General features: G+C 41.4%; 1 protein-coding gene across 4 annotated transcripts in view; it reads right to left on the reverse strand.

The window, feature by feature from the left end:
• Nucleotides 1-6,511: 6,511 nt before the first annotated feature.
• prim2 (DNA primase subunit 2) overlaps nt 6,512-27,560 on the reverse strand; it is a 36,721-nt gene continuing 15,672 nt past the window's right edge. For all 4 annotated transcript variants that reach the window (XM_041947627.1, XM_041947624.1, XM_041947626.1 and 1 more), the window contains exons 11-14: nt 11,549-11,675; nt 11,277-11,359; nt 9,219-9,287; nt 6,512-7,235 (exon numbers count right to left, since the gene is read on the reverse strand). In XM_041947627.1, coding sequence (XP_041803561.1) covers nt 7,008-7,235; nt 9,219-9,287; nt 11,277-11,359; nt 11,549-11,675 — 507 coding nt within the window. In that variant the 3' untranslated portion in view covers nt 6,512-7,007. The remainder of the gene's footprint in view (nt 7,236-9,218; nt 9,288-11,276; nt 11,360-11,548; nt 11,676-27,560) is intronic.

Raw genomic sequence — 27,560 nt, forward strand, 5'->3', positions numbered from 1 at the left:
CAGGATCAAATAAAAGCAGGCAACTATGCAAGACCTGCTTATAGAGCCACTCTGACATTTTCTAATTAACACTAACACAGTCCTTCACTTCAGACATACTTTTCAACTATGATGTGTGAATGGGAAGAAAATGTCACAAGAAAAGTCCAAAGAAAATGTGTTTGAATGCAATGATTTATTAGATTATTTTAAAATGTCAATTTTGCAAGTTTTATTGTCTGTTTTGACTTGACATCTACTGTATAAGGGTCAAGGTTAAAATGGATTCTGTTCCTTGAGGGCAACAATATCTGAAACACGGTTACAAAACAATGGAGTCATCAGTATGTATGCCATCTGAGCCCTGTGAGGTATTTACATTAGGCTAAGGGGTCACTAAAGCAAATCTTCTTGGACCTTACTCTGAAGTTGCAGGCTCAAATCTGCACACGTGTGCGGTCTACCACAACTAAGACATCAAACTACAGACAATATTGGGGCTCAGAAAAAGTGCAATTCTATATAGTGAGTGCTGCTGGAGACCCTGTGAAGATGAAAAATGCATGTCAGTAGTGAAAAATCCCGAGTCCCTGAGGGGCGCTGAAACTACGAACCACAAGAAAGAGATTAACCAACGCAGCTGTGAGAAAGAGGTGAGCTCCCTGTTCTCTCCTGCGCCCTCTCAAGCCGATCATTTATAAAATGATTTATTTTCTAATAAATGTTCAATGATGTGTGATTTAATGGAGCAAATCATTTGTGTCTGCTTGAAGGGCCCAAAGGACGGTTTGATCTCACAATGATAAATCCAGTGTTTTTGAAAACACAAAAGCAAAGAAGCTCAGAAAGTGATGCATCGAACAATTGATAGTTCATTTTATGACATTATTTTTGTCACCAAGCATGTCTCATAGTCATGGCTACAAGGTAGAGCATTACATTTCTTTGTTATTGCATTAGGCAGAGCTTGCCTGCCTGCAGAGGCAGCATGAAAAAGCAGCTTCAGTGGCTGTGGCTTGTCGTTGGGCTCTAACCAAAAACACGATCATATAATGTCGGCTTTGAATTGAAATGGATGGTGTGAGACGAAATGCACTTTCACAGCCTTTTATCTGGCTAGAACGTACCAAGATGTAGCCTTTAGGAGGGTATCAACATTGAAAATAAGGGCAAAAAACTTCTTTTATATCCATAAATCTCAAGAGGGCAATCTGGTGTACTGCTGAGAGCTGCGGCTCATCAATCTATCAACGTCAAAGAGGAAATCCAGGGAAACTCTTAACTCTGGTTCCTCACTCCCCCATCTTTCGAATTCTTATCATTGGTCTGTTCAGAGCTGACACAGACCTGACTCTGTGTCAGCTCATGAAGCATCAACAAGCTCCAGCGCTCTGTCTGCACCAACACCCCCTGTAGGGAAAAAGGACGGGCACTCAGCTGGTTGATTGTCAGGGCCATTATGTCCCCCCAACATCCCACAGTCCCTGCTTCCACAATTGCTACCATTAACAAGGGGGTTTGCTTTCCACTTCCCCTTTGATGTGTCACACTCTGCTCCAGATTTGTTTTTAATATGTGTGACAGAATCCACTTAACTGGAGGAAGTGAGAAGACTTTTTTTTCTGTGGAGCAACAGCAGCCATTCAACGATGAATAATCATCACCACGGAGGCAGCCATTAATAGCCAGTATGTAACTGACAGTATGTTGCACCTACTGTCTATATCTTCAAGGAAAAACTAAACGTTTTGACAAATACAGCTGCTTTCTTGTTAGATGAGAATATCGATACCATGCCTGTCTATGTCAGTTAAATATGAAACTACAGTCAGCTAGCTTAGCTTAGCACGAAGACAACAAACAGGGGGAATCAGCAAGCCTGGCTGTGTCCAAAGGTAAAAATATCTGCCTCAACTCACCTAAAGCTCACTAATTAGCATGTTATGTCTAATTTGTTTAGTCCGTTAAAAAAAAGTGTAAAAATGACAAGTTGCCCCTTTGTCCTGCCTTTGTGCTATGCTAAGCTAACTGGCTGCCGTCTGTAGCCTCATAGACGTATTTAACATACGTATATGAGTTTGGTATCAATCTTCTCGTCTAACTCTCAGCAAGAAAGCAAGCATATTCCCAAAAATGTCAAACTATTCCTTCAATTTTTTTTCTTTTCCTGTTTTATTCACAATGAAGTAGCCTACAGAGTAAATCAAGTTCAAATGAACGCTGGATAAATATTCAATTTGCCGCCTCTGGCTGTGATTGCACACGTGGCTTATCTCATTGATGCAGTATGTACACAAAATGGGTTTTGGAATTTAAATGTGGTCAAACTTGCATTGGGATCATTTCTACAGTCGTGCACATACAGTAATCCAGCCGCAGTGTCCACACAAGCAATGAACAGGGAGGATAATGTAAACACAGATAGCCTATGGATAAATGCAGCCAAATGAGATGCAAAGCATTTTCAAGTCAAATGGATAAACGACAATGTGTTCTCATTAAATTCTGTCTTCAAAGCTCAAATAGCTAATGGGGAAAATAATTGCAGGGAGAAAGATGAAAATGTAAGTTCCCTTCTCAGGCAGGCCAACTCTACACAGGGATCAAATAGATGGTCAGTGTTTACTCTGCAGTTTGATCCGCAGCAATGTGAAGACGGGTAAAACCAACTCGCATGTGTGCCGCAGTGATTAAAACCTCTTTACCAAAGCATGAAGGAGCAGGCATATTTTTAGCAGCCAAGTCTCCTCTTTCACAGGTTTTCGTCCAACATAAAGTCTAACAGGAGGCGACAGCATGGCTGCAGGTGAGGCTTAGAGAGAGTGAAGAGTTTGTGAGCAAAGTTAATCACACGAGCAGCGGCTCACACATCTGTCAGGTTAATGAGACAATGCCCGGGGGAATAATGATGAGTTCACATACAGCTGCAGGAAGTTTTGCTCCAATTTTACAATCATCCGAGTTGTCACATCTCCTGGCTAATTTTGTGTTTGGTCTTGATGATGAATGTATTGTGTGGCTGCACAGTTTTTAGGTTTGTTATTTTATCATAAGAGACCAACATCACACTCTGCAGCATAACAAGAACTGCCAGGTTTCACATGAATTGGACAAAATGCTGATGGGAGTGTAACTGATGCTTCCATCTGTTGTTCTGATCAATACCAAACATCAAGAGGCAGTAATGGACACTCGTGGATCTCCAGATTTAGAACAGTGGAATGATGCCAACAGGTGCGTCCTCACTGCTGAATAAATCCTTGTAGGAAGGACACAGTTTCCCTGATAACACCTATCTATAGTGACTGACTTTCCTGCTCAATTCACTCTCATATTTTAAGCCAAAGGCAGCATCAGTGTTGCCTCCCAGCGAGAACAAAAACACAGCCGCATGAAGAGTTTACCTCCTGTTAGTTCGGCTTTTCTTCCACATCCACACAAAGCATGACAGTCAAACAGAAGGAAATTCTGCCTCTTGTGTACGACGAGAACAAATCCAGCCATCAGTTGAGATGGAACAAGCAGATAAAGTGAAGATGCTGCATTTTAAACGCCGACAAGTCATACATTTACTAAACAGAATGGTGATATTAGTCAGATAATGAATGAAAGACTGAATTTATGCAAATTCAGTACCACAATGGATTTCAGTGGTGACACAATAAAATGCCATCATGCATCTTTAGTTGAATGCCTGCAAAGAAAAATTAAATAAAAATGATCATCAAGGTTTTTAATCTTGGAAACACAGTGCTTGGCAAGGGAAAGTATACTTTTAATATAATTTCCATTATCAATCCTGCAACTTCCCACAATACAGTCATTCTACTCTCATCTCCATCTTAGCAGAGTGGTCTGCCTGGGCAATTACTTTAATAAATGCCAGTTTCTAGCGACTCGTGTTAGTGCTGAGGGGAAATGGAAACTGTTAAAACTGAAAAGAACGTGTCTGATTGGCCTCGTGACACATCAGGCAGAGACACATTTTTCTTTTACACAATTTAACAGATACAATCTTCCAGGCTGTTGGTAGCAGATAGGAGCGATGTTTTCCACGGTAAAATAGTTTTTGTCCTGCTTTCTATGCCGGCAAAGTCAACACCCGAGCTCTGTGCGTTTAATACATCCCAGTGGGACCTGGGGTTGTAGGGTGGATTTAGGATACATGGAATATGCTCATGGATGACATTTGAGTGAATCTGGAGAGTAAAGGGATAAAATGTCACCCTCTTGCCATTATTGTTTAAATATATATACTTTTTGACAGTGAAGCACTTGACCTAAATAAAACAAAATAACTAAAACCAGTGTTTTAGTTGACCAAACACCTCTATTCCTGAAAACGCTAGAAAGAAATGTTTTAAATACGACAAACGTTTTAAAGATCTAATGCCGAGTAATTGACACCGACTCTGCCTTTACTCACCTCAACATTTCCAAGTAAATTGCACATGAAGAATTTTATGACTCCACAGTAGCATATTTAAGCATTTGCTTATGCAACACAACAAGTCTCACTCACTGTTTTGTTTCCTGGACTTTAATCCGCTTTTCATGATCTTCGTCAGCAGTTGCCATTTGCTCAGCTGTCATGCAGATCACACAGATCAGATCTTTTTAAGACTCGCTTCCCAGTTTCCTCAGCTTTTGTTTAAAGAAAGAGATATGAGACCTTCCCACAGACTCGATTTTGTGATATTTTTCCACAAAAATTCAAAGCAACAGGTTTAATTCCAAGCCTCTAAGCGATGTACTTTACACTCTGGCTTAACTCAAGATGTAGTTACTAATTTAACCTCCATCAGGCTTTGCCTGCAGATCTGCCCAAATATTTTATTACCTTGAAAAAAATAAGTATTTAGCAGCGGCTCCAGTGCAGTAAGGATATAGTTTGCGACTGCAGTGCAGCTAATTTGACAAGAATCCACTAAAGACCCCAAATAAGATGTTCTTCCTCCCACTGAAAAGCTAATACTCCATCATCATGACTACACAACCTTTCATGAGACCTGAAATGAGGAATGTTATTGTAAACAGTTACTGACTAAATTGTGCTCAGTTTTATAAAGCTGGAGGGTAAGATGTACAAGTATGCATTATGGGATGTTATCTCGTCCTTAAAAACAGGTACACAATGCACAGAAATCCACGGATTAACTAGAGCTGCTTCTGGTAAGTAGCAAATCAAACTGCTGCACATTTGGCCTCCTGGCTGACTTAACATTAGGAAGAGGACAAAGAGAAGCATCATGCTCTGAATAGAAATGTACTAGAGTCAATGTTGAGTATTGAAATAACTGACGAATGAACTTTGATTTTTATTTGTCCTTTTTCACGTCACCGGGCAGTTGATCATTTGAATTGTATTCACTTTCTGTAACATGCTTGTATATTCCACCTAACATTCTGCCTTCTCTGTTCATTCTTACAGATTTCAGTTGATATTTCTCACCTATGGAATGCAAATTAACTTGAGGATGTTGTGTTTGCGGCATTAACGAGGTCCAGACTGCAACACGCTCCCAAAGCTGCAACAAAAGCTTCACTTCAGCAACACATCCATGCATACAGATTCACTCTGCATGTCAGCTTCCGTACGAGGCTCATGAAACAAACGTTGCAGTGAGGCCTTGGATTCGATTTCTTGCCCTTTCAGATAATGGACCATCCCAGAGAACACCTCTAGCCCGTGTAATGAGCGCAGGGAGAGAACACATCACAAAACGAAAGCAAGCAAGTTCATGACTAATGATTGTAAATCCATTCAGCGGAGATAAACACCGTCCTAGTCAACTGCCTGCCCACAGTCTAAGAAAGTGCCAGCTTTGTCAAACGTAGTCATGCTCAACCAAATATTAAACATCAAGGGTCTCTTGCTGACAGCAGCCCGGCTGCACACTGTTATCCAGTTGCCTTATTATACTGAATAAATCCTCTCTATGTCAAGCACCATGCCTGGATTTTAAGACCTAATTTAATTCCAGCTATGTGGTGCAGGACCGTGTGTTTGGGCTCTGACGTTACAAGTGTCAGACAGTGATGAACTGCGGTCTGAATGTGTCAGAAAGTCTTAAAACAGAAAAGCCCACAGAGCAATTGTGATTTTTTTTTCTAAACATCTGACATCCTCAGGGACATCAAATTTGATTTAAAATTAACAGTCATTAAATTACAGAAGGAGGCTTTCACTTAATCAAATATTTCCTTTGGCCTCCTGGGAAACATATTTGTATTCATATAATGCAGGGCTGCCTGTTTGGTGCATTAATTGGGTCTAAAGTTTAATCTTGCAGCACATAGTGAGAATGGAGATACGAGCTCCTGAGGAGCCAAGATCAGAGGAGCAGCCTGTGTTGCCAATGCCACAGTAGTGTAAAAGGTTCCTGACTTTCAGACCATTTTTCTCAAATTATTGAGCAGACAGAAGTTGGAGAGAAGAGTGAGGAAATATTTCCTGACCATGTGTGCTCTGCATAAATTGTATTGTGCACTAGGAGGCAATATTCCAAGGCGGCATAATACAACTGTGGAAATTGTTTATTTTCATCCATCCTCCTGCCACCATTCATCCATACTCCTGCCAGCAAATACAATGACATTGTTTCTGAGACAGCTGGGGAATGTTCTAGTCATCACCCCCAAAACCAGGTGCCTGCCAAAACACTGTGCTGAGATTGGCTATAAGCAATCTGAGTTCAGACCACAGTGGAAACAAAGAGGAAAACAGACAGGCTACTTTTAGCACGCAGGTTAAACAGGGAACATTAAAAATGTCGTGTCACTGATGTGTTGACAAGCAATTTTAAGGTAGAAAACTCTACTTTGGTCTGATATTGAGGTTCGTATAATGTCTCATCAAGGCAAACTCAATGTACAACAACTTATGGAGAAATGACTGATATGCAACTTTAATACTTAACATGTCAGATACAGATAATTCAAAGCAGAATGTGGTACACCCCTTTAACCCCTGGTCCTCATAAAAACCACAAACATTTATTTCTACATGTATAGAAGAAAACACTAAATCAGGCGTCTTGAAAGAAAGAGTCCAGTTCCTCCGTCATCTCGGCCAAACCCTGCGAGGCGTTCGCTGCTGCCTCTCGGGCTGAGCTGGATCCTCTGCTGCCAGCGGTTTCCTGCGACCTCTGTGGAGTGTCAGCTTCTCGCTTTATGTCCTTGCCTCCGCCCAAAACTCTCTGGCTCTCTATAAAGTACTGGTTGGGGTGATTGAGTGAGAAGCTGGCGTCCTCAATCTGCTCCATGAAAAGAGAAAACACAGCAGAAGAAGGACAAGAGAGTCTTAGTTTTCACAGAAGTGGCAGGTTAGTAGCAAACACTGATCCAGTGTAATTGTCATAAGATCGTGTAGCATCTACTTCATTGGGGGCGATGTGGAATGATTCACTAACAATTTACTAATCTATGAACAATAACGAGGACAGAACGTTTTCATGGCTGACTTAGCGAGCTACGTCACCTGCTACCTGTTCCATCAGAGCGCAGTGAAGACACGAAATGCCCTTTCAGGAAATAAAATGTCAAAATCACTCACGGTGAGTAAAAACCTATGAATCAATTAGCAGATGAAGTTCGAGCTCTTCCAGATGCTCTTTCCGTGACCTTTTCCATCATCGTTTTTAAACAGTCGGGTAATTTTGATTGAGGTTTTTAAAGCCCTTCATACTGAGGGAGTGCATGTTTTAAATTACTATGATAAAATTGTACACAACAGCACAAGTGTCTTTCAAGTGGCAAGAAAAGACCAGAAGGGAGACATTTTATTTGCCATTTCTACCTGCTGAGACACTGGAGCGAAGAAAATCATTTCCTAAAACAAATTCTGGAGTACTTTAAGGGCAGTTATGTGAGGATTTTACTGCTTCCTAAAAACATATGTCAGTGTATCTGAAGGAGGCTGAAAGGGCTGTTGATTAATATTGAGCACTGAGTGCTGTTGAGATTTCTCGCCTGCACTCACACACAAACAAAAAACACAAACATTCGGTTAAATCTTTGCTGTAATCAGCTGGTACCTTCTTACGAATGTGAATTTAGTGTGCAGATATTGTCCAGGGAAGCAAATTACTTCATTTTACACGACACAACATCAGTGTTTTTCTTTTCATCAGTTGTTTGCATGGACTAAATGAATATACATGTAGTGATTGTAAGCACGCACATGCAGCTCCCAGCCCAGAACTGTATATTCTCCACAGAGGGGTTAAAGGAACTGAATGATTAGTTTGGCACTTTGGGGAAAATGCTTCTTTGTTTTCTGGCCAAAAATGAACATGTCTGTATGTTAAGGTGGAGCTATGGGCAGATTATCTTACTTAGCTTGCTCCTTAACTTCCTTTAAAACTGCAACTTCTCATTTTTAACATTTATGTTTGTCTATGAATTAAACATTTTTTTTATTTTAGAGAGCAAAGGAAGCAATTCCTTCCCATTTCCAGCCCTAATGCTATGCTAAGCTAAGATAACCATTGCTGGGCTCTAGCTTCATGTGGTTGAATGGATCTTTTCATCTAACTCTCAGCAAAAAAGCAAAATGTACATTTCAGCGCTTCTGTGTCAAACCTGTGTCACTGCAACAAATCATCTGTAGTTACACTAACAATTCCTCCACCCCTCTGAAAAACATGTCTAAAGTCCTATTGTATTTGGTGACCTTTGGGTGTTCCAAAGAGTTACTCACAGAGTATTTAACGCTGTGTGGTATTTGCAGCAGATCTCTCTGAAGCTGAGTTGTAACAGCACAGATTTTCAAAACAATCCCAGTAGTTTGCGCTGTGGTGTTCCAAGTGGTTTGACATGTTAGACTGCTTTAACACTGTGGAGTGACATAAACAACCGATGCCAAGTCCAACTCTTGAGGATGTATGAACCCGATCAAACGTTTAAACTGTGTCCTAAACTCAGCTGAACGAAATGCATTTACCTTTCTTTCCCCAATCGCTGTTTTTCTCTAAAATGAGGACCTAGAGTGTGACTGAAAGGGATGATGACTCAAGCATCCAAACTAAAACAGATTACGTTAAATAAGTATCCACAGGGGACAAAATAGATCTGAACGCTATCATAAACCAATACAAATTAAACGGCTATGAGAGCCAGCTGATGATGGAGGGGATGACAGTTCTGGGTCTCTCCTGAGCCTCCACGCATGCAATGTGAGGACCAAAGCCCCCGCCTCTGAAACAGGTAGCCACAGTTCAAATTAAATCTGCACTTACATTGTGTGTCAGCTCAAAGTACTTCTGGCATGCCAGCTGATAGTGCATTCCTTTAACCAGCTCCAGGATCTGCAACAAAGAAAAGGCAGAGGATAGAAAAAGACGAGTTCCAAGACACCACAACAGGTTTTAACTTGACTGTTTTCTCACGCTGTTGAGTGGTTACACCTTAGATACGGACACAGCACATTAACAGTACTGTCAACATTTGGTGCAGCTGCAGCTTGGTATTCAAAACTACTTTAATTGGCAATCGGTCAACTACCTCCAACAAACATTGCTCATAATCATCATGACAGCAGTGACTCCATCCTTCAAGAAATCTTTGCAGATGTAATGAGTACAGATCACAGGCTTATTTAGGATCATTTAAATATTCATGCCCCGAGTCAGCTCTTTGTAGAACAACCGTTGGCAATGATTATTCCTTCAAGTCTTCTGGTACAACTAATTTTTTGTTTTTTGTGTTTTTCTTAAGCTCTGTAAAGTTGAAAAGTGACGATGTGTGCAGATATTTTAAAGTCCGGGCTTTGGCTGGGTCACGTGAGTGCTGTCACATTCCTGCACATAATCCACCACAGTGTCAGCGTGACTATATACTCAGGGTGGCCGACCTGCTGAAAAATAAATTCAAGGTCTCTTCAGCATTCACCAGGAGAGAGGAATCTTCTGAGGGATCTGCCTGTATTTGGCTCCGTCATTATTTCCTATATTCCTGAAGGCTGCCTCCAGCGTGATACTGCCACAAGCATGCTCAACACTGGGGCTGCTATTAGATCAGTGACGAGCTGTTCTTAGTCTCTGCCAGATATTGCAGTTTTTATGATTTTGTTTAGTGGAATACCAGGAACATTTGCAAAAATGCACAAAGAGGACTGATAATAAAGGGCAAACACTCGCTGTGCTGTGAGTTCTGTTTCTGCTCTATAAAACTGGCAAATATTACACTTCCTATTTGTGAGAATTACTCTGGAGGGTTCTTGGGGGATTATTGCAAAAACATGTTGAACATCAACTAGATACTTGTTCATAACATCACAGCCACAACTACCTTTACAATTCAGGTCGTCAGAAATAAACTGCTTTCATGGGAAGATGTTGTTGGTCATCCCATCAGAACAACAATAAAGGCCATCTTTATGACTCTGATGCTTCTGTCTATGTAGATTTCCAAGATATTTTGTACAGACATTCATGAATGAATCCTGATCATTGTGGTGATCGGGACTTCTCATGACTTGAAACTGTGAAAAGCAGTTTCTCCTGGCATTGCCATGACATTGACATTTGTGTTTTTCAGAGAATTCTAACTACTGCGTGAATTGCCCTGAAATAATGACTTCTGGTGAACCATTTACTTTTCATCTAGTGCCGAGGTGCCCAAACCTTTTCCTCTGGAGGGCCATGGCTGACACATAAGAGCAATTTTACCTTACAAAAATAAAACTAACTACTTTTGAATTTTTTGCCAGGAAACATCTTGTGGGCAAAACCTTATGGCGGAACGACTTTGTGCAGCCCTGGCGCCATCATCGGGTCATGTCTTTGACCAAATACCTGCAAAACTAATGACACTCGCATCAGCCTCAGCTGTACTTTTGTGTTTAGTACTAATTAACAAACATCTGCATTCAAGTGCAGTCTTGTCGGTCTGTGTTCTGCATGAAAAAACTATTGTCAGCACAAATTCCCTCTGTTCAAATGTTTTTTTCTTTTTGAGAAGTCAGCTACAGGTTGGGGTCTGCTACCTGCCTGGTGGAGGTTAATGTCAAGACTGGGCTATTACTACTTTCAACTTGTGTATTTTCTATTCTCTAAACTGTCTGTACAATGACATTAAGGCTCTGCACTCAGCCACTGAGGGCCTCACACCATTTGCCAGTTTCTGAATCCTTTTTTTTTATGACTTCATAAACCTATTTACAAAATCAATTCATATTTTCTGAGTTTCATGAGATCAGGGAAGAAATGTAATACAGAAGATGTTAGAAGCAAATAATGTCAGATGGAGGGCTGTCCAACCATCGAGAGACGCAGTGTTGATGGGATGGCACCCACCTGGCTGATTCCACTGGGAGACACCTTGTAGAACTGAAGCTTCTGCTTCAGCAGCTCTGGGTCGCTGTGTCGGAATGGACATCCTACAAACGAAAAATAAAGATTAATTAAAACTAATGGGGTTATCTGCATATGAAAATGATGTTGTTGATGTTCACAGTCAGTTGTATCACTATTTCCTTTAGCTAAGTCCTTCAGCTAAAAAGCCTGATAATGACTGATGTGTGGCTTATCACATGGGTAATGGCTTCTTCCAACAGCCGTCAACTCACCATGATGGTCGCCTTGGCTGGGTGGGTTTGATAAAATCACCTTCATGCAACTGTAGGGGGTGTAGTCTGCTCGCTTGCCTTCTTTGCCAAACATGTGGCGTATGCCGTAGGCATATGCTTTGTCAAACTACAGAGAAGGAGAGAGAAGAGGGGAGAGAGGAAGAAAAGGCATTAGTGAGGATGAGAATGTAAGAGGGACAAGGTTGGGGTGAAAAGAGACATTGTCATACATCATGTCAGTTTTGACAGGGTGTTTTCCTCAATGAAATATAGAGCTATTAGAGAGAACCTGCTGTAGAGGTGTCGCCACACTCGAGAAAGCTGAATTATGGATACCGTGATATGACCATCTTTCCCTCTCATTGCTTTTGCCCCTTGTCCTGCTGCGCACTTTGAATCAATATGAAGAGTATGTTTTAAATAAAAGAATAAATGTAGAAAATTGAAATGCAGAGCACCAGTATTCAGTGTAATATGCCCACCAGTCCTACCCAAAAATACAGCACTTCAATATTTACTGTTCACTGGGAAAATTAATTACCAACTCTTGTTCAAATGCAAATGGACATCCATGTTAATATGGAGCTGAAACTGCTGGTTGACAGAAAATGAAGCATATTTAGTCATAGTGTACAATTCTGAAGCACAGCTACAGTTACCAGTTAGAGAAAAGCAGCGTATGTACTTGGGCCACATTGTCACATTTCACGTGTCTGAGTTGTCAGCAGCTCCACTGAAGACTAAACTTATCGGATGATTTCATTTAAAGAACTGTTTGAGGCTCAAAGATGTAAAATTATCCAATATTTCTCAAAAAAAAGCAAAGACTAGAGAAGGATCCAAAAGTAGAATAACCGCCTCACAGTTGTATGCCTCTAACCACCAATCAAGCTGCAGTTTACATTCATGTTTAAACTCATGCAATATATGTAGTGAAGACTTTGTGTGAGCTTAAAGCATTTAGTGTAGTCTTTGGTGAAATGTAAGTTATCACTGACATGTATGTTTCCAGAGGATAATTTCCAGTGAGAAACATGTTGTTTTCACTCAGAGACTATTCTAACAGTCCAGAGGACGGATAGAGAGCTTCCCTCTCTCAAGGCTTTCCTGAGATATCGCATTCACAACAGTGGGACTTTGGCGTGTTCATACGTACGGACAACCCAAAAACATAATGCCTCTGGTCAAGGCTGTCGCTGACCCAGAGGCATAAAAATGAATTCAGGTTTGTGCATCACAACTTTCCCATCTCACAGCCCCTTAGACGTAGCTTGTGACCCACTGGAGGGGCGCTGATCTTTGGATGGGAACCACTGGAATAAACTGACTGTATCTACAGCAGTAAAAAGCAGTTACACCTCAGCCAGCGACAGTAAAATCTTTACGAATTGAAGAATCAAGATTAAAAATGTCACATATGATATTATGTCAGACACAGGGGACGTTTTTCTGCAGAGCAAATACTTTTACTTAGTAGAGGATCTGTGTACTTCTTAAGTTTAATGCTGCGTCTCTTTGTTTAATGTGTTAACTAACCGCAACTTTGGGTTTTGGATTGCTGGTCGGAAAAAATGAGCAAATTGAGGACCTCAGCTTTAGTTTTAGGATATTATGATGGGTATTTGCCACCATTAGTAGTACAAGATCTGTATGGTATTTAAAGCTGAATAAACAAACGTGTTATTCACATTTTGATTTATTTTTTTCTGCCCTTTTCTTGTACAGTACAGCTCCAAGTTAATACTGACAAACCAGCTGCGTTCTCAGCTGGACAAAACTAAATCTTTCTTAATCTCATACAATGTGTGTATGACCACACTGTAGCAGGATCTGAATTCAATCAAACCATGTATGTGAGTCCCTCATTTAACATATGGGGAAATCTTTCTGTGATCTTCAAAAGTCAGGGACACAAGTGAACCATATCAATAAACTTTAAAGTGCCAGACTGCAAACCTTCACACCGTCTCCTGTCCAGGTTGTTCTCAACAAACAAACAAACAAAAACCTTAATGCTTTTTGATGGGGGTCACTGCACACAATCTCCACAGTGAACCCCTTTTATATGTACGCTGCTTATGTGCAACCAGAGAAAATGAATTACAGGCACCCTGCCTCTGAAAATCAAACAATAAAATACACACAGTGTGCTCCAACAGTGGCAGAGCACAATCACCATGACTGCACCCATCAAAATGCATTAATGTTGCAATAAAACCCTTGAACTTGCTAATGTGACAAGCTGCAGTGGCAATTTAAAAATCCATAAAATCTTTTTTAAGTACAATAAATCAAATATTAATTATGTAGAGCTTCTGAGGATTCAAGAAGCCATTTCCTGATTTAAGACCCCCCTACTCTATTAAAACGAACCCTGGAACTCCACTTGCACTAAAGTGTGTTTAATATGTATTATGTGAAATAATTAGGAAATAAAAAAAATCCTATGTGGTCTAAAAAAGTGCTACAAAGACTTAGAAATGATATGATATTAAACTTTCACGTCTTCCAGGTGTGACTGAGTTGGGTCGGGCTTTTTTTTTTTTCCTAAACGTGGTGATTAAAGATATAACTTCTCAAGAACAACGGATTATAAACGGGCTCTTTCTTAAATGCAGGGATTAACCACAAACTGCTCTGTACTTAAACCTTCAAAAATGAAACTAATATGTAATACCAGATTACAGTGAACCATTTTTGACTAGCATTTTCTAAAGGCATTGGATTTGTCCTCAAAAACAGTATTCAGATTGCCCTCAGCGATCAGATGTGGTACAGTGCAGCTCGCAGTTCAAGTTGTCCTATTTTTTACTCATATTAAATGCAAGTCATCTAAATATGTTATTTTCCATGTTTCTTTAAATCACCAATTGCATTCCTACACTTCAGCCTACATTTTAGATAATCCTGGATATACTCTAATACAACTGACCTCCAAAATGAGGGAATTCAGACAAACAGAGTCTGAACACAAGCACAAAGGCTGCATTAAAGGAGCAGAGCCTCAGCTCTTCTCGTGCACGTCTTGGCTCATGGGGCTACATCACTGTAACATCCCCCCACACTCTAGGACACATTCACAAAAACCTGCGGCAATGGAGACAGAGAAATAGGACACAATCAAAGGGATTACGTACGTGTGTGTGCGTGCATGTGTGTAAACTTGGCATGGCTTCTTAGGCTCAGTCCATACTGACTGATATGCCTGTAGCTCCAGATCCTCTTGTATGTAATACCATTAAAATACTTCCCTTTCTAATCTGCACTACAGGCATTTTCGGAGCCTATAAACAATAAAAGGTGAGGTGCTATAAAATACCGCAAGTGCACACAAGTTAAGAGGTTTGATGTTGCAAAAAGGAAAGGACTACTTTTTAAAAGGTCATTTGCACACAATGCACAAGTGGAATTATAAATTAAAAGGCAATGGAGACAAATTGTAACTGCAAAGTCCCTAAAACACACAAACCCTAAAAGTCGCACTGTGCAGCACACTCAGTAAAAGAGTGGAACATCATTGGAAAACTTTCTAATTATTTTTTGTGTTACAAGTCGTTCGTGGAGAAACACATGTGTAAATAGTGCAGTTAATAATGGCTGAATTCCATTTAGCTGCTTCAGTTTCAGGGTCCTGGCAGGGCAGGAAGTATACCAAGGGCAAACGGCCAGAGCCGTGGATGCCCCGGGGTGTGGCTGTTATTCCCCTTCTACCACACAGCCAGTCTGGCATGCTCTGTTTTGAACTGGCCCTTCCCCAGTGTCTCGGTCATCCCACTCCCAGTGTTAGCTAAACACAAACTTTCATGGAGTCTATAACTTCCTGTGAGGTCTGACTTGCCACCTATCTGTATACGGCATTCAGTATATTCAGTTTACAGTGATGTGTTGACGGGTATGCGTCATTCACCTCTAATTTCCCATCATCTCCCACTAAAATAGTGCAGCTGACCAACAGAGGCCGGTAGTTTCAGTGGTAATGAGGGGAAATGGTGGGAAGATGAGGCCATAAAATTTAAATCAAATACTGTACTGTGTGTATATTTTTAACACTTTTTCACCACCACAGAATGTCAACGCAAATGCTGAAGCATACTAAGGTTGCCTGGCATTCACTGACTGCGGATAGTTATTGGTTTGATTGATTGTTCACAGTCTAAAATGTGTGTTTATGTTGATTATTACCGGTGGCTGATCAGGTTAATTGTACTCAATTTCTAACAGCACTGTGCAGTAAATGGTTGTCGCCCTTTGTGTGTTTCTTCAAACTACCTTTCTAAACATGATGTGCTTGATGGTGTTATTAATGACTCCTGATAAAACTTGAAGGCTCAGCAATCTCATTGCCCTTTTCTCAGATCCTCTTTTAGTAACATTAACAATTATTCACCCAGAAACAGCTCATATTTCTCTGTATAGTACGACCTCTTCTCTCGGTCAGCTGCTGTGTGTCTGCAGTGTATCTTGTGACGAGAAGAGACAAGTAGTCTCACCTTGAGAAGTTTCTCATCAGTGTGTTTAATGTTTAATGGGTGAAAAAGTGCCTTAAGTCATTTTTGCGGCTGCTCTTATGATCTCAGACTCAACTGCTAATAGTTGCATGAGCACTGAAACATTGTAATTAGGGACACGGGGCAACGTCCCGAGTCACTGGCTCCTACAGCTATTTCATAGCTGCAGGAGCCAGTGACTCGGGGCGTAGCCCCGAGTCACTTATTACTATCCCGCGCGTTTCTTCTTCTTCTTCTTCTTATTAGGGACACGGGGCAACGTCCCGAGTCACTGGCTCCTACAGCTATTTCATAGCTGCAGGAGCCAGTGACTCGGGGCGTAGCCCCGAGTCACTTATTACTATCCCGCGCGTTTCTTCTTCTTCTTCTTCTTATTAGGGACACGGGGCACGCTCCGAGGCACTGGCTCCTGCAGCTCTGCTGCAGGAGCCAGTGACTCGGGGCGTAGCCCCGAGTCACTTATTACTATCCCGCGCGTTTCTTCTTCTTCTTCTTATTATTATTTTTCATCTTCCTCCAAGTTTTCGTCCTCAAACTCGCCCCGCAGCTTTGAGAAAACCCTCGCAAATTATATATCAAAACGTGCGTATTGTTCGGGATCGGTGTGCTATTACTTTTCTCAAATTTATCGCAGTTTTTCGCGTCGTAAGACGCGAAAAACTGCGATAAATTTCCCATAAGAAATGAATGGGACGGCCGAAAAAAACAAGATTGAAATTGGAGTTTTTCAAACATCTGTAGCTCAGGCATACATTCACCGAGAGACTTCATTTCAACTTTAAAATGTAGACCCAAGTCTGGTCTATTGGTGTGTTCATCCACATTTTGATTGGTCCTATAGTTTTTGATCAGTCACTGTTCAATGACAGTGATCGTTTGGCGGGAAATTTTGAGATTATAATGGGTGTGTATTGCGCGGAATGTTCGTGCTAGAGTGCGTGCTAGAGTGGCACAGAGTCTAAAAACGATCTGAAAATCTTCTCGTTTTCTCGTCGCTACGGCCACAAATTACACTCTACACGCATAATTTTGGGATCTTTTGTAGACAAACTTGTCCTCTTTCGTGTGATGTCCTCGAAAAAGCCGAGAGACTTACTGAATTTAAATAGTGAGACGTTTTGTGCAGCCAGCGCCCTCCTGTTCTCCCATTAAGTCCCATGTTAAAATTCAGAGCTGTTTTGTGAGCAAAGCAGAAATGCCTCCTGTCTTTAGATCGCCATAAAACGAAAAGTTGTTGTGTCAGGAATAAAACGAGGAGATGGCCGGACTCAGGAAGTTCTCGGGAGTCCGATGATCTATAGTACACTCTGATACGAGGTACGGTTCTCTCACCAGAGGATTTAGTTCAGGAGGTTCGCCGAACCCAAATCTCACTGCATACAATACAAACTCCTGTTCTCTGAGTGGCAGAGTCTTTTTAAGTCGACCATTTTGTCATTTTTCTAAAGAATATCTGGACATAAAACACACGTACATCTGGCCCAGACTTGTCCGCATCTCACAGTGTAGTCGGTTTTTTGATAGCAGCTACGGTTTTGACACAATCGCAAGTTGTTCGGAAGAAACCAACAGCGAAAAAGCCGCTTTTCAAGGGAGGAGTTTAACAGGTGCAACTGTCATTTACACACACACCGGTCAATAACCCACGCACACACATCTGCAGGACAACCAGCCTGAGAATGATTATCTTAACGAGCTCAGTCAAAACAAGGGCATTGTTTGAAAACAATCTCTGTCCAACAAGCAGTTAAACTCAGCTTCAGAAAGCTCTTTGCCAAAGAGGTTGAGACAGTAGTCACACAAATGCACACACAAAAAGGGCTAACCAACAGCTAAAAAGTGATTAAAAACAGCACGTCAAAACTGAACAGGAACAGGTAAACAGTGGGAGAGGTGCAGAGGTAATTATCAGCAGGTGGGGCAGAAGTTACACAGGCACACACGCACACACACACATTCAGACACATATATACTATACACATCTCCATGTTGGAGCTGGTTGGGCTGCTTGTGTAGTTCAAGCAGACACACACACACAAACAGACGAAGACACACACATACGCAGTCACACACAATGACAGATACATAAACACACACACACAGACAAATGCATAATGAAAACCCCATCCCCCCGCCCCCTTGTTAACGCCGTTAGCTCTGTTAGCTCTGTTAGCACAGTTAGCTCTGTTAGCGTTAGCGCCGTTAGCTCTATTCGCACCGTTAGCTGTTAGCTCCGTTAGTGTTAGCTCTGTTAGTGTTAGCTCTGTTAGCTCTGTTAGCATTAACTCCATTCATGCTTATTGATTCAGTTCATTAATTCATGTTAACAGAGACATGAAGCAGAGGAGAGAAGCAGACACAGACAGCTGAGGTGATCAACAGAGACAGACAAGGAGAAAGCCACAGAAACAGACGAAGACACACACATACGCAGTCACACACAACGACAGATACATAAACACACACACAGACAAATGCATAATGAAAACCCCATCCCCCCGCCCCCTTGTTAACGCCGTTAGCTCTATTAGCTCTGTTAGCACAGTTAGCTCTGTTAGCGTTAGAGCTGTTAGCTCTATTCGCACCGTTAGCTGTTCGCTCCGTTAGTGTTAGCTCTGTTAGCTCCGTTAGCATTAGCTCCATTCATGTTTATTGATTCAGTTCATTAATTCATGTTAACAGAGACATGAAGCAGAGGAGAGAAGCAGACACAGACAGCTGAGGTGATCAACAGAGACAGACAAGGAGAAAGCCACAGAAACACAGCTGAGAGCAATTCATTAATCAGGGACTGACTACCTCTGATATCTGCCGTTTTCTCAATTTGCAGCCTTTTTCAATTGTCCGCTGCTTCGCCATAGTTTCTCCTAGAGACTTCATTCAAACTTTAAAACGTAGATAATTTTGTCGGCTCAAAATGACCCTCGGCACATTTTGATATCTCTTACGGTTTTCGAGCTATGACCATCGAAGGCCGACGTAAGACGCAAACAACTGCGATAAATTTCCCATAAGAAATGAATGGGGAAATTTCCTCAAATTTCAGCCTTTTTCAATTGTCCGCTGCTCGGCCATACTTTGTCCTAGAGACTTCATTCAAACTTTAAAACGTAGATAATTTTGTCGGCTCGAACACACCCCGTGTCCCTTTCAAAATTTCCCAGAGGGAATTTTCTAGTTATTTTTCATCTTCCTCCAAGTTTTCGTCCTCAAACTCGCCCCGCAGCTTTGAGAAAACCCTCGCAAATTATATATCAAAACGTGCGTATTGTTCGGGATCGGTGTGCTATTACTTTTCTCAAATTTATCGCAGTTTTTCGCGTCGTAAGACGCGAAAAACTGCGATAAATTTCCCATAAGAAATGAATGGGACGGGCGAAAAAAACAAGATTGAAATTGGAGTTTTTCAAACATCTGTAGCTCAGGCATACATTCACCGAGAGACTTCATTTCAACTTTAAAATGTAGACCCAAGTCTGGTCTATTGGTGTGTTCATCCACATTTTGATTGGTCCTATAGTTTTTGATCAGTCACTGTTCAATGACAGTGATCGTTTGGCGGGAAATTTTGAGATTATAATGGGTGTGTATTGCGCGGAATGTTCGTGCTAGAGTGCGTGCTAGAGTGGCACAGAGTCTAAAAACGATCTGAAAATCTTCTCTTTTTCTCGTCGCTACGGCCACAAATTACACTCTACACGCATAATTTTGGGCTCATTTTGTAGACAAACTTGTCCTCTTTCGTGTGATGTCCTCGAAAAAGCCGAGAGACTTACTGAATTTAAATAGTGAGACGTTTTGTGCAGCCAGCGCCCTCCTGTTCTCCCATTAAGTCCCATGTTAAAATTCAGAGCTGTTTTGTGAGCAAAGCAGAAATGCCTCCTGTCTTTAGATCGCCATAAAACGAAAAGTTGTTGTGTCAGGAATAAAACGAGGAGATGGCCGGACTCAGGAAGTTCTCGGGAGTCCGATGATCTATAGTACACTCTGATACGAGGTACGGTTCTCTCACCAGAGGATTTAGTTCAGGAGGTTCGCCGAACCCAAATCTCACTGCATACAATACAAACTCCTGTTCTCTGAGTCGCAGAGTCTTTTTAAGTCGACCATTTTGTCATTTTTCTAAAGAATATCTGGACATAAAACACACGTACATCTGGCCCAGACTTGTCCGCATCTCACAGTGTAATCGTTTTTTTGATAGCAGCTACGGTTTTGACACAATCGCAAGTTGTTCGGAAGAAACCGACAGCGAAAAAGCCGCTTTTCAAGGGAAGAGTTTAACAGGTGCAACTGTCATTTACACACACACCGGTCAATAACCCACGCACACACATCTGCAGGACAACAAGCCTGAGATGATTATCTTAACGAGCTCAGTCAAAACAAGGGCATTGTTTGAAAACAATCTCCGTCCAACAAACAGTTAAACTCAGCTTCACAAAGCGCTTTGCCAAAAAGGTTGAGACAGTAGTCACACAAACACACACACAAGCAGGGCTAACCAACAGCTAAAAAGTGATTAAAAACAAGCACGTCAAAACTGAACAGGAACAGGTAAAAAGTGGGAGAGGTAGAGAGGTAATTATCAGCAGGTGGGGCAGAAGTTACACACGCACACAAACAAACACACACACACACACACATTCAGACACACATATACCAGACACATCTCCATGTAGGAGCTGGTTGGGCTGCTTGTGTAGTTCAAGCAGACACACACACACAAACAGACGAAGACACACACATACGCAGTCACACACAACGACAGATACATAAACACACACACACAGACAAATGCATAATGAAAACCCCATCCCCCCGCCCCCTTGTTAACGCCGTTAGCTCTGTTAGCTCTGTTAGCACAGTTAGCTCTGTTAGCGCTAGCGCCGTTAGCTATATTCGCACCTTTAGCTGTTAGCTCAGTTAGTGTTAGCTCTGTTAGCTCCGTTAGCATTAGCTCCATTCATGTTTATTGATTCAGTTCATTAATTCATGTTAACAGAGACATGAAGCAGAGGAGAGAAGCAGACACAGACAGCTGAGGTGATCAACAGAGACAGACAAGGAGAAAGCCACAGAAACACAGCTGAGAGCAATTCATTAATCAGGGACTGACTACCTCTGATATCTGCCGTTTTCTCAATTTGCAGCCTTTTTCAATTGTCCGCTGCTTCGCCATAGTTTCTCCTAGAGACTTCATTCAAACTTTAAAACGTAGATAATTTTGTCGGCTCAAAATGACCCTCGGCACATTTTGATATCTCTTACGGTTTTCGAGCTATGACCATCGAAGGCCGACGTAAGACGCAAACAACTGCGATAAATTTCCCATAAGAAATGAATGGGGAAATTTCCTCAAATTTCAGCCTTTTTCAATTGTCCGCTGCTCGGCCATACTTTGTCCTAGAGACTTCATTCAAACTTTAAAACGTAGATAATTTTGTCGGCTCCAACACACCCCGTGTCCCTTTCAAAATTTCCCAGGGGGAATTTTCTAGTTATTTTTCATCTTCCTCCAAGTTTTCGTCCTCAAACTCGCCCCGCAGCTTTGAGAAAACCCTCGCAAATTATATATCAAAACGTGCGTATTGTTCGGGATCGGTGTGCTATTACTTTTCTCAAATTTATCGCAGTTTTTCGCGTCGTAAGACGCGAAAAACTGCGATAAATTTCCCATAAGAAATGAATGGGACGGGCGAAAAAAACAAGATTGAAATTGGAGTTTTTCAAACATCTGTAGCTCAGGCATACATTCACCGAGAGACTTCATTTCAACTTTAAAGTGTAGACCCAAGTCTGGTCTATTGGTGTGTTCATCCACATTTTGATTGGTCCTATAGTTTTTGATCAGTCACTGTTCAATGACAGTGATCGTTTGGCGGGAAATTTTGAGATTATAATGGGTGTGTATTGCGCGGAATGTTCGCGCTAGAGTGCGTGCTAGAGTGGCACAGAGTCTAAAAACGATCTGAAAATCTTCTCTTTTTCTCGTCGCTACGGCCACAAATTACACTCTACACGCATAATTTTGGGCTCATTTTGTAGACAAACTTGTCCTCTTTCGTGTGATGTCCTCGAAAAAGCCGAGAGACTTACTGAATTTAAATAGTGAGACGTTTTGTGCAGCCAGCGCCCTCCTGTTCTCCCATTAAGTCCCATGTTAAAATTCAGAGCTGTTTTGTGAGCAAAGCAGAAATGCCTCCTGTCTTTACATCGCCATAAAACGAAAAGTTGTTGTGTCAGGAATAAAACGAGGAGATGGCCGGACTCAGGAAGTTCTCGGGAGTCCGATGATCTATAGTACACTCTGATACGAGGTACGGTTCTCTCACCAGAGGATTTAGTTCAGGAGGTTCGCCGAACCCAAATCTCACTGCATACAATACAAACTCCTGTTCTCTGAGTGGCAGAGTCTTTTTAAGTCGACCATTTTGTCATTTTTCTAAAGAATATCTGGACATAAAACACACGTACATCTGGCCCAGACTTGTCCGCATCTCACAGTGTAATCGGTTTTTTGATAGCAGCTACGGTTTTGACACAATCGCAAGTTGTTCGGAAGAAACCGACAGCGAAAAAGCCGCTTTTCAAGGGAGGAGTTTAACAGGTGCAACTGTCATTTACACACACACCGGTCAATAACCCACGCACACACATCTGCAGGACAACAAGCCTGAGAATGATTATCTTAACGAGCTCAGTCAAAACAAGGGCATTGTTTGAAAACAATCTCCATCCAACAAACAGTTAAACTCAGCTTCACCAAGCGCTTTGCCAAAAAGGTTGAGACAGTAGTCACACAAACACACACACAAGCAGGGCTAACCAACAGCTAAAAAGTGATTAAAAACAGCACGTCAAAACTGAACAGGAACAGGTAAAAAGTGGGAGAGGTAGAGAGGTAATTATCAGCAGGTGGGGCAGAAGTTACACAGGCACACACGCACACACACACACACACACACATTCAGACACATATATACTATACACATCTCCATGTAGGAGCTGGTTGGGCTGCTTGTGTAGTTCAAGCAGACACACACACACAAACAGACGAAGACACACACATACGCAGTCACACACAATGACAGATACATAAACACACATACACAGACAAATGCATAATGAAAACCCCATCCCCCCGCCCCCTTGTTAACACCGTTAGCTCTATTAGCTCTGTTAGCACAGTTAGCTCTGTTAGCGTTAGCGCCGTTAGCTCTATTCGCGCCGTTAGCTGTTAGCTCCGTTAGTGTTAGCTCCGTTAGTGTTAGCTCTGTTAGCTCTGTTAGCATTAACTCCATTCATGCTTATTGATTCAGTTCATTAATTCATGTTAACAGAGACATGAAGCAGAGGAGAGAAGCAGACACAGACAGCTGAGGTGATCAACAGAGACAGACAAGGAGAAAGCCACAGAAACAGACGAAGACACACACATACGCAGTCACACACAACGACAGATACATAAACACACACACACAGACAAATGCATAATGAAAACCCCATCCCCCCGCCCCCTTGTTAACGCCGCTAGCTCTATTAGCTCTGTTAGCACAGTTAGCTCTGTTTGCGTTAGCGCCGTTAGCTCTATTCGCACCGTTAGCTGTTCGCTCCATTAGTGTTAGCTCTGTTAGCTCCGTTAGCATTAGCTCCATTCATGTTTATTGATTCAGTTCATTAATTCATGTTAACAGAGACATGAAGCAGAGGAGAGAAGCAGACACAGACAGCTGAGGTGATCAACAGAGACAGACAAGGAGAAAGCCACAGAAACACAGCTGAGAGCAATTCATTAATCAGGGACTGACTGCCTCTGATATCTGCCGTTTTCTCACATTGCAGCCTTTTTCAATTGTCCGCTGCTTCGCCATAGTTTCTCCTAGAGACTTCATTCAAACTTTAAAACGTAGATAATTTTGTCGGCTCCAAATGACCCTCGGCACATTTTGATATCTCTTACGGTTTTCGAGCTATGACCATCGAAGGCCGACGTAAGACGCGAACAACTGCGATAAATTTCCCATAAGAAATGAATGGGGAAATTTCCTCAAATTTCAGCCTTTTTCAATTGTCCGCTGCTCGGCCATACTTTGTCCTAGAGACTTCATTCAAACTTTAAAACGTAGATAATTTTGTCGGCTCGAACACACCCCGTGTCCCTTTCAAAATTTCCCAGGGGGAATTTTCTAGTTATCACTTATCGTTACTGCCCCATTGGTTTTGGCCTTGGTGCCCTACATTTTGGCCATGATGCCCCAATAAATTTGTATTTACCAAAGCGCATGCACTGTGCATGCTGTCACATGGTCATTGCTTACTGGAACACTTGAATAGAACCATCTTTAATGTCATTAACTACACTTGGGCTTTTCCTACAATGGCAAAGTGAAAATGTCTGCAGTTATAAACGCCTATACTGAATTCCTCAAGCTGATACCACGATCAATAATTGAGTTTTAAAAAAAAATCTGCTTAAGACATCAGACCCCCATTTTGTAACATAAACATTTTTAAAAAATGATCCCTTTCATTTTTGAACAGTTTGTGACCTAGACAAGTTCTGACGGAGACGCTTTGCATTTAATGTACTGAAAACACCAATGAGAAAAATAAATAAAAACAACATGGCATACATTTGTAACCAAACTTTGAGAGCAGTTAATATAAAGTGGCGTCTAATTAATCTCTTCCATTGTTGGAACAGACCCCAGAGGAAACCAAACCCATAAAGTGAAAAATGGTGTCAGTTAGTGGAAATTAATTAACCTGAAGTTAACATCTGTAGAACAAGCAGTTCAAAAGCAGTCCTACCCCACGGCAAAGCGAGCACACTAAGATGAGGTACAAATAAGGCACTCCTCCAAATGAATAGGCCAACTTCCATGGCAAGAAAAATGGATAGATCAAGTCGATTTCATCAATTTTCTCTCTCCCTCTGGTCTAATATTACATCGCCTCTTTCTCCAGGCCTTCCTTTCGGCATCGCTGCCTCCCATCTTTTTCTCGTTGCCGGTCGCATACTAATGAGCAGGCTTTTGTGCAGCCTGCCACAAAGTGCATTCCCTGACTTAACACATACATCATTGTGAGAGCTGCGATCTGGTCAGCACCATTCTGCTGCCTCTGCTGCGGAACAAGTTCTGGGCTTTGTGCACAGCCCATCACGCTTTCTCTGGGAGCTTGTTCGTGGGAAACAAGCCACAGAAACGGAGCACCAGCGAGGGCTGTAACATGAATCCAGTGCACTGTGGTCGCCACAAGGCTCTTACTGAGGGCCAACAACAGACACTAGGACAGGACACTGCTCTGTTCTTCTAAAAACAGGCCTTAACGAGTGAACGAAGTAGCAAAGCTGCTCATTCTTGTGTTTTAGTAAGGACAGGAGAGGAGGAATTTTTTGATGGCTCAACTAAAAATACTCAGAAACTTTTGAAAAACTGAATATAAAAATGGCTTAACTATGAATGAAATCTTCAAAGAAAACCCTGAAAGACTTTTATTCTCGTATTTGTAACACAGCCTTGTTAGTTCTCTGTATAACTTCCCCTACCAGTATTAATACAGATGATCATTGCAATTAATGGTTAAACCAGCAGAACACTGATTTTCAAAATAATAAAACTATTAATATGCTGTCAGGGCAAACCTAATAAGTTTTGGGACTCAAATTAGCTTTTTTTGGCTTTAATAGTTTATTTGCCGTAATAACCAGTACAGCACCATAATTAATGACATTAGGCTTGCTAAAATTCTGACCAATGCTCACCATGTTCACTGAGGATTGCTTTTTTTACCTCACCTCACTTTTTTTCCCCTCTTTCTACAAAGTTGTTGTTTTGCACTCAGAAAAGAGATGTAAAAAAACCTTACAAGTGACTGATTTTTGAACAAGTATCTGATTTTCGAACAGCTAAAAACATGAAGGACTCTGTATCTTTGTGCATCAGAGTGAAATATTTGATGTGCCTTCTCATTACTACTGAAACTGTGGCAACAGCAGGAAACACAGGCTCAAGATATTCCCACAACATACCTGGACACTTTGTCTGGCTGATGCAATACTTGTCCGTGGACTGGAAAGAGTGCAGACTACCTGGAGTGCCGTGCCAGCCATGTGGTCTGCGACTACAAATCATTATTCAAAGATAACACGGCTCGGGAATCAAGGCCCTCGCCACTCGCACTGCTGTGCCAGATTGCTGCGCTGAGGGTCTATTCAGCTCGGCACAATTAAAGGATTTCTTGGCGCTCACCTAGCTCCCTGTTAATGCTGCATCTTTTGATGAGCACTCAAACATGCAGCACACTTGTTGTGTGAGATTAAGATGTTCATGGGTGTCAAATTGACAGTTTATTAACCTTTAACTTGCCACAGTAATTTCACAGTACCTTGGCCAGTAATTTCTAGTATTTGTACACATGTATATTTAAGATTCAGTAATCATACAAATAATATTAGGCTGATGGGTCCAGTGGTATGTGAGATTATCTGCAGACAGATACACACACAGACACGAGCGCACACCAAACGCATGAGCCCCTCTGGGCTTATGCCCGGTAGAGATAATAAGGCCAGACTTCTGAACCATGTACTCAAGCCAAGCAAAGGCAGACACACTGTGTGACAACATAACTGCAGGTATCTAAGGACCTAATTAGGAAACAAAACTTAATGCTGTAGCTGTCAGAAACGTAAACATAAAAATAGTGTGAGAACTGTTAAATAAATGCTGGTGTAGTCCAGGCCTGTTTAAAACACATTTCATAAAGAAGGATTTCATTTCTACTGAAGTTTTGACTGTTCTGTCCAAACTGTTCCATCACGTGGAGTCCTCCTGATTGCAGAACAATTTCACTGTCTTTACTGTGTCTCCGTCTCCTGTTGAGAGACATAATAACTGAACCCACGACCACTTAAGTCTTCATTAATCTCACCGCGGCACTGTGTGCAAATAATGATACCAGTGAACTTTCTTTTAATCAATGGAGCTTTGATGGGGTCACTCCATCACCAATGAAACAGCATCACCCATTTATGTGCTGAATAGCACTCCGGAGAGGGAGAGGCATTCAGCCATTCAGACCGCTGTCCTATAGTCCACTAATCTGGTGTTCAAGGATAAACTTAGAAAAAAAAGAGGAAGAAAAAGAGGAAAAAAAGGGTACTTTATCAGGCTGTATACGATTCAGCATATACAACCCTTAAAGAAAGTATTTGGTAAAAAAGAATAATTTTATCTTATTTTGGCAATAATTTTATTAAATTAAATTAAATTAAATTAATAAATTAATTAAATTTATTTTATTTATGCAAGTTAAATGCATAATGTAAAATAAATAAAAATAAAACACAGTACCACCCGCCAATGGCTTTTATGATATAGATAAATGGGTTATTGCGTAACTGTCACATTTCTCTATTATCTAAAATTACTGTAGTTAATTTAGTTGACTATAATATAATCTTATGATGAATATACTTGCCATAAATCCATCCTCTC

This window comes from Chelmon rostratus, chromosome 11 (assembly GCF_017976325.1).
Source record: "Chelmon rostratus isolate fCheRos1 chromosome 11, fCheRos1.pri, whole genome shotgun sequence".
In the NCBI taxonomy this organism is placed as follows: domain Eukaryota; kingdom Metazoa; phylum Chordata; class Actinopteri; order Chaetodontiformes; family Chaetodontidae; genus Chelmon; species Chelmon rostratus.